This window comes from Neofelis nebulosa, chromosome 6, assembly GCF_028018385.1.
Source record: "Neofelis nebulosa isolate mNeoNeb1 chromosome 6, mNeoNeb1.pri, whole genome shotgun sequence".
Taxonomy (NCBI): Eukaryota; Metazoa; Chordata; class Mammalia; order Carnivora; family Felidae; genus Neofelis; species Neofelis nebulosa.
In genome coordinates, this window is record NC_080787.1 from 48,772,633 (window position 1) to 48,787,951 (window position 15,319).

The window sequence follows — 15,319 nt, forward strand, 5'->3', positions numbered from 1 at the left end:
TTTTGGTTGTTAAGATCTTACTATTTTATAACAGATATTCATATAATTTAGATTATTAACGATCAGAAGTTATTTTAAGCATTTGTAAGATGTAAGTATTCACATATTTTTACCATTGTTATTTTAATAGAAACCAAAGAAACCACCACCTCCTGCTAAGGGTCCAGGTATGTAGGAAACACATTATTCAGTTTGCTGTTTTTCATATTTTCAAGTTATAAAATGGTGAAATTGGGTTTTAAGTAAACCATTTATTTATATGAGCAAAAACCAAATATGATGTAATATATACAAATTCTAGAAATACATAAAAATTGAGTGTTCACATGCATTAAGTCTGTATTTTTTAAGTGTAAATTGTATAAAATAGGATGTTAAAAATAATTTGTATACTTTAGTTATGACTTGTCATATTTCCCCCCCACACACACATAATTTGAGTTTATTAGCCTTGAAAGAGAGAAAAAGAGCAAGCAGGGGGGGGCCAGAGAGAAAGAGGGAGAGACAGAGAATCCCAAGCAGGCTCTGCACTGTGCAGAGCTTGATGTGGGGAGCCCCACGAACCGTGAGATCATGACCTGAGCCGAAATCAAGAGAGGGACACTTTGAGCCACCCACTTGCCCCTGTCATTTCTAATTAAGAAAATTGACCAACTTTAAATGCATTTAGAATAGTATACTTCAGGGGCACCTGTGTGGGTCAGTTGGTTAAGCGTCCAACTTCTGCTCAGGTCATGATCTTGCAGTTTGTAGGTTCAAGCCCCATGTTGGGCTCTGTGCTGACAGCTAAGAGCATGGAGTCTGCTTTGGATTCTGTGTCTCCCCCTCTCTCTCCCCTTCCCCCACTCATATTCTGTCTCTCAAAAACAAAAATAATTTTTAAAAATTAAAAGAATAGAATACTTAATATTGACCTAATTAGTTATTCCACTTTTTCACATTAAATTCATTTGTTAATGTCTCATATAAATACTAATTATTTGTATTTCTTCAGAGAGTATGCTGAAGGGTTAAACAAACTCGAAGAGTTTATTTTTATTTTTTTAAGCAGTTGAATATATTATGGTATACTTAGAAGAGTTTTCCAGAGTTACAGTTTCATAATCTGGCCCTTTGTCTATTTCTGTAAGTTTTAGATCCTAATTTCATTTCTTCTCCTTTTTTTCATTTTTTTCTCTTCTTTTCTTTTCTTCTCTTTTTTCTTTTTTTCTTTCTCTTTTTCTTTTTCTTTTTCTTTTTCTTTCTCTTTCTCTTTTTCTTTCTCTTTTTGTTTCTCTTTTTCTTTTCTCTCCTCTTCTGTTACTTTCTAGTTTTTTGTTTTCTTTTTCTCTTCTCTTCTCTTCTCTTCTCTTCTCTTCTCTTCTCTTCTCTTCTCTTCTCTTCTTTCAAGGGGGTGGGGGGGAGGGGCAGAGAGATGGAAAGAGAGAATCCCAAGCAGGCTCTGAGCTGTCAGCATGGAACCCGATGTGGAATTTCATCTCACAACCAGGAGAAGATCATGACCTGAGCCCAAATCAAGAGTCCACATTTAACTGAACCACCTAGGTGTCCCTAGCCCCTAATTTTTGATTTTTATAAGTGAAGTACAATTATTTTCTTGAAAGATTTGCTCTTTTAAGAAATAATACAGGTCCTTTCCTACTCCAAGTTTTCATCTTTGTATTTGCTGACTTAATCCCAGAGCAAGGAAAGCATAAGTTAAAAGTAATTTTTATGGAAGTTGGTGTTCTAGGCTTTTTATTCACTAGTCATATTGGGGCTTTCAAAATTTAATTAAAGTTAAATCAGATAAAATATTGAATTCCCCAGTCACAGTAGTAGTATTTCAAGTCTCCACACTCAGTATTGGATAACACAAAAATAGAATATTTCCATCATCATGGAAAAGTTCTACTGGAGAGTGGTGTTGTAGAGGGTATGAACACCTTCATTTGGCAAAGAAGGAACTGAGACCAGAGTTACTACTCAGCCATGTAATGGTGGTAGGTGCAGGATTAGATAGTTAGCCTAGTGATTATGGTACATTGTTGTTTCTGTTAAGTCATGTTTTCCTCTGATGTTATTTTTAAACTGACCTTTTCTGCTTAGTAGTATAATTGTTTTTGTGTTTTGAAACTAATTTTTTTAAGTACTAATTTTGGCTTTTTTCCTTAGCTCCAAAGCCTGAGCTAATAGCTACAGAAAAGAAGTATTTTCCTATAAAGCCAGAAGAAAAAGGTAAGGGTAATTCTTCCACTTTTAGAAAAATAATTCGTCTTTGGATTTGTCATTGTAAATAATAATATCTCTCCACATTGATTGATTTACACTGATTTTTTTATTATTAAATATAATTTATTGTCAAATTGGTTTCCATACAATACCCAGTGCTCATCCCAACAGGTGCCCTCCTCAATACCCATCACCCACCCACCCCTCCCTCCCACCCCCCATCAACCCTCAGTTTGTTCTCAGTATTTAAGAGTCTCTTATGGTTTGCCTACTTCCCTCTCTGTAACTTTTTTCCCCCCTCTTCCCCTCCCCCATGGTCTTCTGTTAAGTTTCTCAGGATCCACATATGAGTGAAAACATATGGTATCTTTCTCTTACTGACTTATTTCACTTAGCATAATACCCTCCAGTTCCATCCACGTTGCTGCAAATGGCAGGATTTCATTCTTTCTCATTGCCAGGTAGTATTCCATTGTGTATATAAACCACATCTTCTTTATCCATTTGTCAGATTTACACGATTTTTAACAACTGTTCAGTATTTATTTGGAGTTTTCTGGGAGGAAGTACTTTATCAAGAGTGATAGGAAATTAAGGTTTTATTCAAACTGATACCAATTGACATTCATTAAAAAGTTAAACCATTACTTCAGTAAGGTTATAGTATTTCATTATATTATTATTTGTTTTTTCAAAAAATAACGAAAGTAAGCATTAAATAGTTATACTTTATCTTTTTTGGAGTCTCAATTAAAATAAATTTTAAAAAATTCTTAGGTATAAAAGTGAGTTATGGGGTGCCTGGGTGGCTCAGTCGATTGAGCGTCCAACTTCGGCTCAGGTCATGATCTCACAGTTTGTGGTTTTGAGCCCTATGTCAGGCTCTGTGTGGACAGCTTGCTCAGAGCGTGGAGCCTGCTTTGGATTCTGTGTCTCCCTCTATTTCTTCCCCTCCTCTGCTCATGCTCTCTCTCTGTCTCTCAAAAATAAATGAATGTTAGAAAAAAATTTTTTTTAAAGTGAGTTCTAACATGGAAGTGATTTGTTATGTATTATTTAATTTTCACTGTCTGTATTTCTCATATAAACTTGGAAAGTATTCCAAGGTACCATATCTATTTTGTTAAAAACATCATTTTGTTTTGTTATTATTAATTTGGAGAAAATAACTATTTCTCTTTGTGTACAGAAAGATCTGCAATGGTTATATCTAGTATTTTAGGTTATATATACAGTTGACCCTTGAGCAGCATGGGTTAGAACTGCACAGGTCCATTGGTACGTGAATTTTTTTCGATAAATAGGATACAGCACTGTAAATGTACTTTTCTTATGATTTTATTAATAACTTTTTCTTAAGCTTAATGTATTATAAGAATAAAGTATATAATGCACATAACATATAAAATATGTGTTAATTGACTGTTTATGTTATTGGTAAGGCCATTTATTCAACAGTAGGCTTTCAGTTAAGTTTTGGGGAGTCAAAAGTTATATTCAGGTAACTGTGTTCAGCTGTGTAGGGTATTGGTACCCCTAACCCTTGTGTTGTTGACTGTACAAGCAAAACCTTGAATACTATTTTAGAATGCTTCTGTTTCTACTGCCAATATTGTTTCTGCCTATCCTTGTGTGTTGCCTGCAGTGTTCCTGTATTCTCTTAACTGATTTCTCTCACTTTAGTCCCTTGTCTGGCTTCTATTTCATATTTTTGCCAGATTCATTTTTTAATAAACTATTTTCTAGAACAGTTTTAGATTCACAACAAAATTGAGCAGTAACTACACAGAATTCCCATACACTCCTTGCCCCCCACTTGTACTGCCTCCCCCACTAGCAACATCCTGCACCAGAGTGGACCTCCACTAACACATTATCACCTGAAGTCCATAGTTTATATTAGGGTTCATTCCTGAGTTGTACATTTTATGAGTTTGGGCAAATGTATAATTTGACAAATGTGTAATACAATGTCTAACAGAATAGGTCTTATTATTCTAAGAATCTTCTTTGCTCTGTTATTTCATCCCTCCCTTCCCTCAGCCCCTGGTAACCATTAATCTTTTTATTGTCTCCATAGTTTTGCAGAATGTCATATGGTTGGAATCATACAGTATGTAGCTTTTTCACTTTAATATGTGTTTAAGTTTTCTCCATGTCTTCATGACTTAATAGCTCATTTTCTTTTAGTGCTGATTAATATTCCATTATCTATCTATAGCACAGCTTATCCATATTTACCTACTGAAGGACATCTTGGTTGCTTCCAAACTTTGTCAGTTATGAATAAAGATGCTATATATAATTAAACATCCTTGTCCAGGTATTTGGTAGACATAAGCTTTTAGTTCACCTGGGCAAAAATAACCAAGGAGTATGATTGCCGGATCATATGTTAAAAGTATGTTTAGTTGTATAAGAAACTGTCACATCATCTTCCAAATTGTGCCATTTTGCATTCCCATCAAGAATGAATAAAAGCTCCTGTTGATCCTTATCTGAGCCAGCTTTTGTTGTTATTGGGAACTGATGCGCCCCCCCCCCCCCAAATTACAATTTTGGTATTATCTTCTACCCTTTTCATTCACTAAATACAGTAACCACATTCTTGTCCCTGAATATGCCATGTATTTTCATAGCTTTATCTCTTTCTCGTTATCTGTGCTCAGCATGGGAAGTTTTTAGATTCTTTTTTTCTTTATGTTTGAGAATGTTTTGTCATGCAAAAACAACTTAGTAAAAGTATTTTTTAATTTCAGATGTAATATGGCTATTGTTAGGTCTGAGCATTGGATTGGTTTATTTTGGTGCCTGGTTATAATACCGGTCCTACATGAAAGACTCATTTTACAAAGATACTGAGAACTAAATGTAAGAACTATGTTGTTCGCTTCATTACCTACATTATGATATTCCTTTTATAGTCTCCTCCATCAAGTAAGTAGGGATTTTATTAAAATGTAGTAATGACTTCCCATATTCCCTGAAATCAGTTGTGTGGATCCCTTTAACAAAATGGAAGGTGATCCATTTTTAGATCATTTATCTGCTCAGAAACCTGGCTTGGTGAAGTAACAAGGACTGAATTTGCCCTCCTGAGTTGCACAACTAGAAGACTGGACAAAATAGATGAAATAGTGGTTTCAGGTATGGACAATAGATCATTTAGGACTGTTATCACTGAAGGAAGTTATCACTGAGCCAGTAAGGCAAGTCCTAACATTACCCCAGCTTATTGTCTAGAAGCAGTTTATAGGCAGTAGAAAGGAAGAAGCCAAACAGAGTCTGGTTTTCCTCTAGAGCTGAGGAAACAGGAGAAAGGGAGTTTAGGGAGGTCAAAGCAGCTACAGTTTGTGGGGCAGAGTGCCAGAATAGAGGGAACTGCCCAGAGAACATTCTGAGATCTCAGTACAGCTTACCATGAGGCTTTGGCTGCGTACTGTGAATTATATACACATGAAAGGAAACTTCCACAGGTAGAGAAATAACTACTAGAAAGCATTTGGTGAAGCAGTTTTTGGAACTCACTAATAGTCCATGTTCCCACAAGCCACAGGGGAAAGACTTCATAAAGTGTAGGATGGAGTCCATAAAAGATTATATCACCTTAGACTGAAGTCGTCTTCACATTTACCTTGGAAGCAGATTGAACTATTTCTTGAACAGGATTCTATACAATTTGGAAGAGTATAACACCTGAGAGTGTTAAATATATAGTGTCTGGGGCGCCTGGGTGGCTCAGTCGGTTAAGCATCCGACTTCAGCTCAGGTCATGATCTCGCGGTCCGTGAGTTTGAGCCCCGTGTCGGGCTCTGTGCTGACAGCTCAGAGCCTGGAGCCTGTTTCAGATTCTGTGTCTCCCTCTTTCTCTGACCCTCCCCCGTTCATGCTCTGTCTCTTCCTGTCTCAAAAATAAATAAACATTAAAAAAATTTTTTTAAAAAATACATAGTGTCCATTATCTGATAAAAAATTATTAGGCATGGAAAGGAGCAGGATAATAGCAACCTGTAACTAGAAGAATTAGTCAATGAAACAGACCCAGAAATGGCAAGAGATGATGGAAATAGCAAGGACATTAAAACATCTATTATAGGGGCACCTGGGTGGCTCATTTGGTTGTGTCCAACTTCAGTTCTGGTCATGATCTCATGATTCATGGGTTCGAGCCCCACGTCAGGCTCTGTGCTGACAGCTTGGAACCTGGAGCCTGCTTTGGATTCTGTCTCCCTCTCTTTCTGCCCATCCCCTGCTCATGCTCTGTCTCTCTCTCTCTCTCTCTCTCTCAAAAATAAACATTAAAAAGAAATTTAAAAAAAGAATGGAGTTTAAATCTTAACTATTTCCTGCCCGTGCCAACATGTAGATTTTCTCAAACCTGCTTAGCAGTTTTCTGCCCCCTAATTTCTCAGAGATACCTGAATGCTGGCCATATTATGCTTCATTAGAATAATAATATCAACACTTTTGAAGCAGAAGTTTTTCCTCCTGCTGTTTGGAAAACATTTCTTGGACATACCTCTCAGTAACCCACTCCATTCTCAATGACTTGTTCTTGATATGAACTATGTATGAAAGGAAGGGAGCAACTAATGTTTATTTTGGAGTGCCAGGCAGTGAGGCATATAAATGTGTAGGAGCTCTATTAGGCTTGTAAGTCATTTAAGTGTTTACCTTTATGTACATGTTCTCCTTGGTAGCCTCAGTCACATCCATAGGAAGGCATAATGGGCTAAAGTCCAGCCATTCAACACTTACTGGTAGAGGCAGTGAATCTGCGCTCACTTGCTTGAGGAGCATTTTTCTCTAGAGTTTCTATACCTACAGGTGTTAAGACCGGGTTTGTTATTTTTCAGTCAGTTCATAAGCAGAACATAACTAGATGGCACACACCTCCAGGCAGGAAGTAAACACCAATATGTTAATATTGGCAGTATTGTTTCCTAATTAGGAGAATAGGAAGGGAGAGTTGTGCTGGTAGATGTTCCTCTTGAGTTTTTTTGTCTCTGTATCTGACATTAAGGGAGACAAGTTATTGTTGCTGGGGAAATGTAGTCACATGCTAGGAATTCATTGCTAATACACGAGACTACAGATTTTCAGGGTCTAGTCGGCCGATTTCTGGGACTCTGAACCCCAGTAGATTGAATTGTGAATCTTACCCTATCTTTTGGAAACAGTTATACTTTACTATGTAAGATTTTCTCTTGTAGAAGGTTGCGTGACTGCTGCTGGTTCCCACACAAAGGTCCAGTAGCATCATTAATTAATTCATTTGCTCAATTGCTGAACTAAAAATTAATAAAGACTATCAGAGTTGGATTTTTGTTTTATTTTTGATTCTTCGGACAGTCAGATATATAAAGCTCATGGCTTAACCATCATCTGCATTCTGCTGATTCCCAGTCAGTGTTTGGATTTGTTCATATTCATTGCTGTTTGTACTTTCATTTGTTTGTATTTCATATTTTCTACCTATATGTGTGTCTGTGTGTGTGTGTGTATTTTATATGTTGTTTTTTTTTTTAATGTTTATTTATTTTTGAGAGAAAGGAAGACAGAGCGTGAGCAAGGGAGGGGCAGAGAGAGAGGGAGACAGAGAATCTGAAGCAGACTCCAGGCTCGGAGCTGTTAGGACACAGCCCGATGTGGGGCTCAAACCCACGAACCGTGAGGTCATGACCTGAGCTGAAGTCGGGTGCTTAACCGACTGAGCCACCCAGGCACCCCATACTTATATTTTTAACGAATTTCTTTTATGGAGGGCCTAGTGGTAGAACATGTTTTGTTTATTTTTTTCTCCTCATTCTTGGTATTTTTGCCTTACGTTGAATTCCAAGCTGGCAAAGTTGGTCTTGGTACATAATTGAACATATTGCCTGTAAGTCTTGAGGTCTTGTTTGCTTAGGAGTGTTCTCTTCTTCCTATGAGCCAGTAAAAGGAATGCAGAGTAAAAACTTAATGGAATTGAAATGTGATAAAAATGTGTAGTTTTCTATTCATGTGCTGGCTATGGATAGTATTCTTCATATTACAGAGTGATTTGGAAATCAGTATTCAAAATATGCTTTTCAATTAGTATGTGCACTGGAATTTTGGTGTAATACAATTTAGTATGGAATTAAAATCAAGATCTGTGTGTTTGACTCATTTAGCGGCAGTTATTATTGGAGACCCTGAACTCAAATGCATGCCTTTTTATCTGTGATGCAGTCTGTAGTACAGACTCTTGAGTTGAGAGACCTGTGGTAGAACTCTATTGTATTATATATTTAGTATGCTTACCAAAAAGGAAATAGTACTTATCTCTAATGTTCTACAAAGAATATTTTGGTATCTGTAATATATCACTCCTGTTTGAACCTAAAAATAATCTTGACTTCTTAAGAAGTAGCAAATATTCTTTATTATACTTAACCCACACATGGGACAGACTTTTAATAAATGTCAAATATGGAATAACATAAAACCAGTAAATATGTATGTATGAGGCAACTGGCTTCTGTTAATCACTAGGATTTAATTTTTTTTCCTATTTTAAGTAATACTCTAATAATTCTAGTTGAATAGTTAACATGTGCATGGTAATGAGGAGATTGTAATTATTCAGAGACTTAGAAAATGAGCATAATGTGTTGACTGGAAAAGAGAAGGTGGTTCCAGACCACAGAAAGAATGTGAAAAGAATGAGAGAAAGCATATTCAAGAAATGGCTATAGGTAACTTAGGAAGCTAGAAATTAGCTAGAAATGTAGCGTGGTGCAGTTGTTTTTGGTCTTGGTGGCATATTAGAATTACCTGGGTATCTTTTAAAAATATGCTGATACTAAGGATCCTCTCCAGAATTTTTATAAGGTAGAACTCAGATAGTAGTATTTTTTTTTAAATATTTATTTATTTTGCGGGGGAGCACCGGCGGGGGAGGGGCAGAGAGGAGGACAGAAGATCTGCCCTGACAGGTTGACAGCAGTGAGCCCTATGTGGAGCTCGAACTCACAAACAGCAAGATTGTGACCTCAGCCAAAGTCGGTCGCTCAACTGAGTGAGCCACCTAGACGCCCCTCAGGTAGTAGTATTTTTAAAGCTCTTCTCAGGATTCTAATCTGAAGATAAAACTAAGAACCACTTATGTAGTTCATAAAAGGCCTTTAAGTGCTATGGCAAAGAGTTGTATTGAACTATCTGTTTACATGTTGCCTTGCACCAAAAAGGATTTAAAGTAGTGATAAGGATTTCAGAATTTATATTATGGAAATAAAGCGTATATGCACATGTTTCATATAAATGTGTGTTGGTCATTATGATGCATGGCACATGAACTTAATATATTTGAACATTTTCTGTTGCATTTGGGAAAAAACTCTAGCCTACAGTGTTTTCTTCCCAAAAGCAGACTTTCTTGACTACATTAGCCTTAGTATAGCCTACCAGATTTTGAGTGATCTGGCTCCCTATTGAGTTTTCTCTTGTTAACTGTTTGTGGTCAGGTCCCCCAGTGTATAACATTCATAGAATATCAGTTTTCTGCCCTCCCAGTTACATGGTATAGTATCCTTTTCCTGGCATCTCATCTTTATCTTGCACTCCTTCAGATTCTTTCCATACGTGATTCCTTCTCATTTTTTCGGATTCCAGCTTAAAACAGCCATCTTAATGTCACCTCTTTGGCATTAGTCTTTTCTTTATTACTCTGTCTAAAAGTAATTATTTCTCATTACTGTATGTTATATGTACATTAGATATTTTTTGTATATTGTCTTTTTCCCACATTTGACTAAACCACTAAACCCTATGGGGCAAAGGTGTAGTGTGTGTGTGTGTGTGTGTGTGTCTGAATCTTATTTGACATTGGTTCTGTAGTTTCTTGCAAAATACATAATGAATAAGGGATATTTAATACAATAATTACTATGTAATTGGAAGGCTTTTAAAAACTGGTGTGACATGTTCAGATAGGTTTTTCTGAAACTGTTTTAGTGCTATTTGAATAGGTTTGGTGATGGTATGGATAAAAAGGAAATTGGAATGGTTTCAGAGCAAAGAATCAAAATCCTTATTCAAACTGAAACAATAGGGAAACAGTCTCATATAATTGGAAGTCTAGAAGTAGGAGTCTTATGACCCTCCATTGAATAATTTCATTATGGACCTGGATTATATCTCTCCATTTGCCTCTTTAATGTCTACTTTGTCTTCAGATTGGTTTCCCTTGAGGTCACAGGAATGCTGACTGTGACAATCAGGGCAACTTGATATTTTGTCCATTTAATAGGAAAGAGGAAAATCTCTCCACATCTGTGGAAAGTAAGTCCTTTTCAGTTTCTTGGACCAATTTGGGGTACATGTTCAATTCCAGATAAATATAAAGAGAATGCTGTCTAATAGCTTGGTATGATCGTATGAAGGTAGGATAGATTTGAGTGAATCAGCTACATATCTGCTAAAGATGTTGAGATATATTCAGGCTCTCCCATAAGGGAGGTGGTTTAGGTTTATGGTAGTACATCTTGTTGACTAATTAGATCCTAACGGTTGTGAGGATGGGAAAATGAGATATGATTTATAAAATAAAATAAAGACAGTTTCTAGGAGAAAATACACGAGTTCAGCTTTTGATACACGATTTGATATGAATATAGGAAATATGGGATGAATCTTGTTGAGAGTTTGTATTAAGCATTTATTTGTAAGGTGCTGTCTTGGAAGTTAGCTAGTTAAATTTATGGATACAGGTAAGGTTGTTCATGAAGGTTGCTTAAAATCAGAATAGGAAGAGTGTAGCTTAGAGTCTTAGAATGTGTACATTTAAGAAATTGTTAGATGAACTGGAACTCTTGAAGAAAACTGATGAGTGATCATATAGACAGGCAGAGAATGATCTGAGTGAGAATAACTGGAAAGGTTGTGTGAAATATATACATATATACTAGACGTAGGAGAGCTATGAAGGGTACAAGAAATTACAGGGTCAAGATGTAGGAGAGGAGGGGAGCCCAGGAAAGTGAGTCTGGCATTTGAGCCTGTGTTTCCTTTTGAGGCATTTGCCATTTCTGAAAGTGCTAGCTGAGACTATGAAAAGAACTTTCAATGTATTTTTGGGTTTGAGAACACAAAAATTGGAGTTTAGGGCCCACAGAAAAGGAGATACATTAGTAGACTCTTGAACTTTAATTGGGTTCCAAAAAAGACTCCGTTTAATAAGTGTGAAATGGAAGTAGAACTAGCTCTCAAAAGTACTGAAGCCCACGTGCTGATTGTCTCAGTCTGATTGGAAGAGAAGGTGCTCTGGGATTTTACCGTGGCTTCGCCTCGCTGTCTGAAGCAAAGTAAACCCTTATTCCCTGGAAAAGAAGACATCATCTAGAATTTTAAATTATCTTTGTATATTTTCACACAAATGTTTTATGTCTCTTACTCATAGAGAAATAACCAGACATACTTGGAGATACGACACATGACTAGAAACAGAAAATAAACCTGGTCCACAGTGTTCTAGGTATTTGAAATATCAGACACAGGCTATAAAGTATCTATGCCTAATTTATGTTCAAAATAATAAAAGATGTGATTGATAATTTTGGCATAACTAAAAACCATGTAAGTGTAAATGAATTTGTGTAACTATAAAATATACAGTGGACCCTTGAACAATGCAGGGGTTGGGGCGCTGGCCCACTGTACGTACAAGTTTGACTCAACAAAAACTTAACCAATAGCCTACTGTTCACCAGAAGTTTTACTGATAACAGCAATCAATCAACACATTATTTTGTACATTATATATAATATGTACTGTATTCTCACAGTAAAGTAGAAAAAAATGTTAAAATCATAAGGGAGAAGAAATACCTTTATAGTACTGGACTGTATTTAAAAAAATCTGTATATAGGTAGGCCTGCACAGTTCAAACATGTGGTTCAGGGTCAACTGTATATGATATATGTGTGTGGGTATATGTTAATATATATGTGTGTGTTTTCAAAAGAAAATTTCTGAATTGAAGCTTATGGTGGGAAGAAAGATGGAAAATATAGAAAAGATCTTAATAGACATACAGAATAGAATGAAAAGGTTTAATGTACATGTAATTGAAGATCCAGATGGGGAGGAGAGAGAAGGGACTAGAAACCTTATTTGAAGGTATAATGGTTTCCAGTCTTCCAAAAATGATGAAGCAAAAAGCTACAGAATCAAGAAATACTGTGGAGCCCAGTCTCGATATATACAAAGAAAACTACTCCATATACTCACTATTAGCCATTCTGCTATAAGCAAAAAATAATATTGAAAACAGCCAGAGAATAAGACACATTTAATTTTAGAGTAACAAAAATAAGAGTGACAGTTGCTTCTCATTGGAAAAAGTTTGAAGCTGAAAGACCATGGAATCATGTCACCAAAGTGTTAAAGGAAATAACTGCTAACCTATAATTATATTGCCAATGAAAATATCTTCGGGAAAAAAAGATGAAGTAAGACATTTTTAGGCCAGTCAAATCTGAGAGAATTTATCACTGGCATGCCAGTACTTCAGGCAGTTTTAAAGGATGTTATTCAGGCAGAATGGAAATGATTCCAAATACCAACTGGGAGATCCAGAAATCAAGAGCAAGAGAAAAGCTGAAATAGGGATGCTTGGGTAGCTCAGTTGGTTAAGCTTCCACCTCTTGATTTCCAGCTCAGGTCAAGATCTCATGATTCATGAGTCAGGCCCTGAGTCGGGCAGTGAGCTGGCAGCACAGAGCCTGCTTGGGACTCTGTCTCTTCTCTCTGCCCCTCTCCCGTTTGCACGCATGTGCGTTCCCTCGCTCTACCTCTTTCAAAATAAATACACTTTAAAAAATGCTTAAATAGATAGGTAAATCTAAATATTTACTGTATAAAATGTTAATAATCCCTTCTGGGCATTTATAGAAATAAAAATGCAACAAGGCAGCAGGGGTGTAAATGGAGTTAAAGTGTTAGGGCCAGTAGAAAAATTTATATATGACTTCAAGGATATGTGCTGTAATCTCTAGGCAGTTACAAAAAAATAAAATAATGTATAAAAAGGTAATGGGAGAACATAGAATAATGAAAATACAAAAAAGCAAGGAGAGAAAATGAAACAGACCAAGCAAGAAAAAATAAATACTAAGTAATTACAGAAAATATAACTGGACTAAACATTCCAGTTAAAAGAAAAATTGTTAGACTCAAAAAAAAAAAAAAAAAGAAATCCAAACATATTCTGCTAACAAGAGACATATCTTAATGATAAGAATTCAGGAATGATTAAATGAAAAGAGTAGACAAAAATATGCCAGACAAATGCCAGTCAAAAGAAAGCTGGTCTAATTGTAGTAATAGCTGACAAAGTAGTCAGGGTAACAAGAAGCATTTAGAAGGACTTTAAGTCCTTGTGATTTATAAGCAAAGTTGCCATTGTAGTAGCGAAAAGATGAATTAAATGAGTGATACTGATACCCATATAAGAAGTAAGTCTTAACCTCTACCTCTCATTTTACCTAAATTTGAATCCAGAAATAGATTGATAGGTACCTGCCTTATGACCAAAGTTGCAACTATGGAGAAGTGGTAAAGGGCATTCTTCAGTAAGTGAAACTTACATCTTAAACCTACCATATAATTACCTTATACCTTACCTAGTAACTTCTACCTACTTTACAGTATGCATTAAAAAAGGCAGTTCTGTGTGGATGGCGGTGCCACAAATATTTTGCAAGATACCATAAGCTAGTATTTCTATGCACTTGGAGTAGGAAACTGTTTCTTTAATGGGATGTATACATACACGCACACACACGCACGCGTGTGCGCGCACACACACACACACACACACCCACCCACACCCTACTACATCTTCCTCATCCATTTGTCTGTTGATGGATACTTAACTGGCTTCTGTATCTTGACTATTGCAAATAATGCTGTTATGAACCGGGATGCATATTATCTTTTAGTATTTTATTTTCTTTAGGTAAATAACTAGTAGTGGAATTATTAGATCATATGGTATTTCCGTTTTTAGTTTTTTGAGAATTTTATCTATTATTACTCATGCAGGAGGGAACTAAGCCTCATCTGAATTAACAGATGGATTAATTTACTACATACAGTGTTAATAATATATTTTTGTATTCTGTAATAAGATGTGGAATTTTTCATTTATTTTGATGGCATTTTTTTAGCTGCCGTATATTTTAGCTGTTTTCAATAAAATTATACTCTTACGGTAATTCTTTTCTCTATCTTAAATTATAACATCTGTATCTTACATATTTCTTCCTTTGGGCATTTGAAGATACAACATAAGACTTTTTTTTCTTAAATTTCTTCTTGTTTTTGGTGAATTTCTACCTAAACTGAAATTCTGCTGTGCACACTTGGATATCCACATACAAAAGAATGAAATTGAACCCCTGCCTCATACCATATATAAAATTTGACTGAAAATAGATCCTTCACCTAAATTGTGAGGTACAAAACTAAAGCTCTTAGAAGAAAACATAGGGCTAAATCTTGATCGCCTTGGGCTTGGCAATGGATTCTTAGATATGACACCAAAAGCTCAGACAACAAAAGAAAAAAAAAAACTAGTGGTGTGTATATATATACAATGGAGTATTACTCAGCAATCAAAAAGAATGAGATCTTGCCATTTGCAACCACATGGATGGAACTAGAGGGTATTATGTTAAGCGAAATTAATCAGAGAAAGACAGGTATCATATGACTTCACTCATGAGGAATTTAAGGTACAAAACAGATAAACATAAGGGAAGCAAAAATAATATAAAAACATAAGACTCTTAAATATAGAGAACAGAAGGTTGCTGGAGGGGTTGTGGGAATGGGGATGGGCTAAATGGGTAAGGGGCATTAAGGAAGACCCTTGTTGGGATGAACACTGGGGATTATACATAGGGGATGAATCATTGGAATCTACTCCTGAAATCATTGTTGTACTACATGCTAACTTGGATATAAATTTAAAAAGTAATTAATTTTAAAAAAGAAAAAGCTAAATTGTAATTCATTAAAATTAAGGACTTTTGTGCACTGAAGGGACATTATGAAGAAAGTGAAAGATTTACCACAGAATGG

The 15,319-nt window shown here is 35.9% G+C and overlaps 1 protein-coding gene across 1 annotated transcript in view; it reads left to right on the forward strand.

Moving 5' to 3' along the window:
• The window catches only part of CD2AP (CD2 associated protein), a 140,353-nt gene that overhangs the window by 99,431 nt on the left and 25,603 nt on the right, over positions 1-15,319 (forward strand). Inside the window, exons 10-11 of the mRNA XM_058734192.1 lie at positions 131-167; positions 2,155-2,217. Coding sequence (XP_058590175.1) covers positions 131-167; positions 2,155-2,217 — 100 coding nt within the window. The remainder of the gene's footprint in view (positions 1-130; positions 168-2,154; positions 2,218-15,319) is intronic.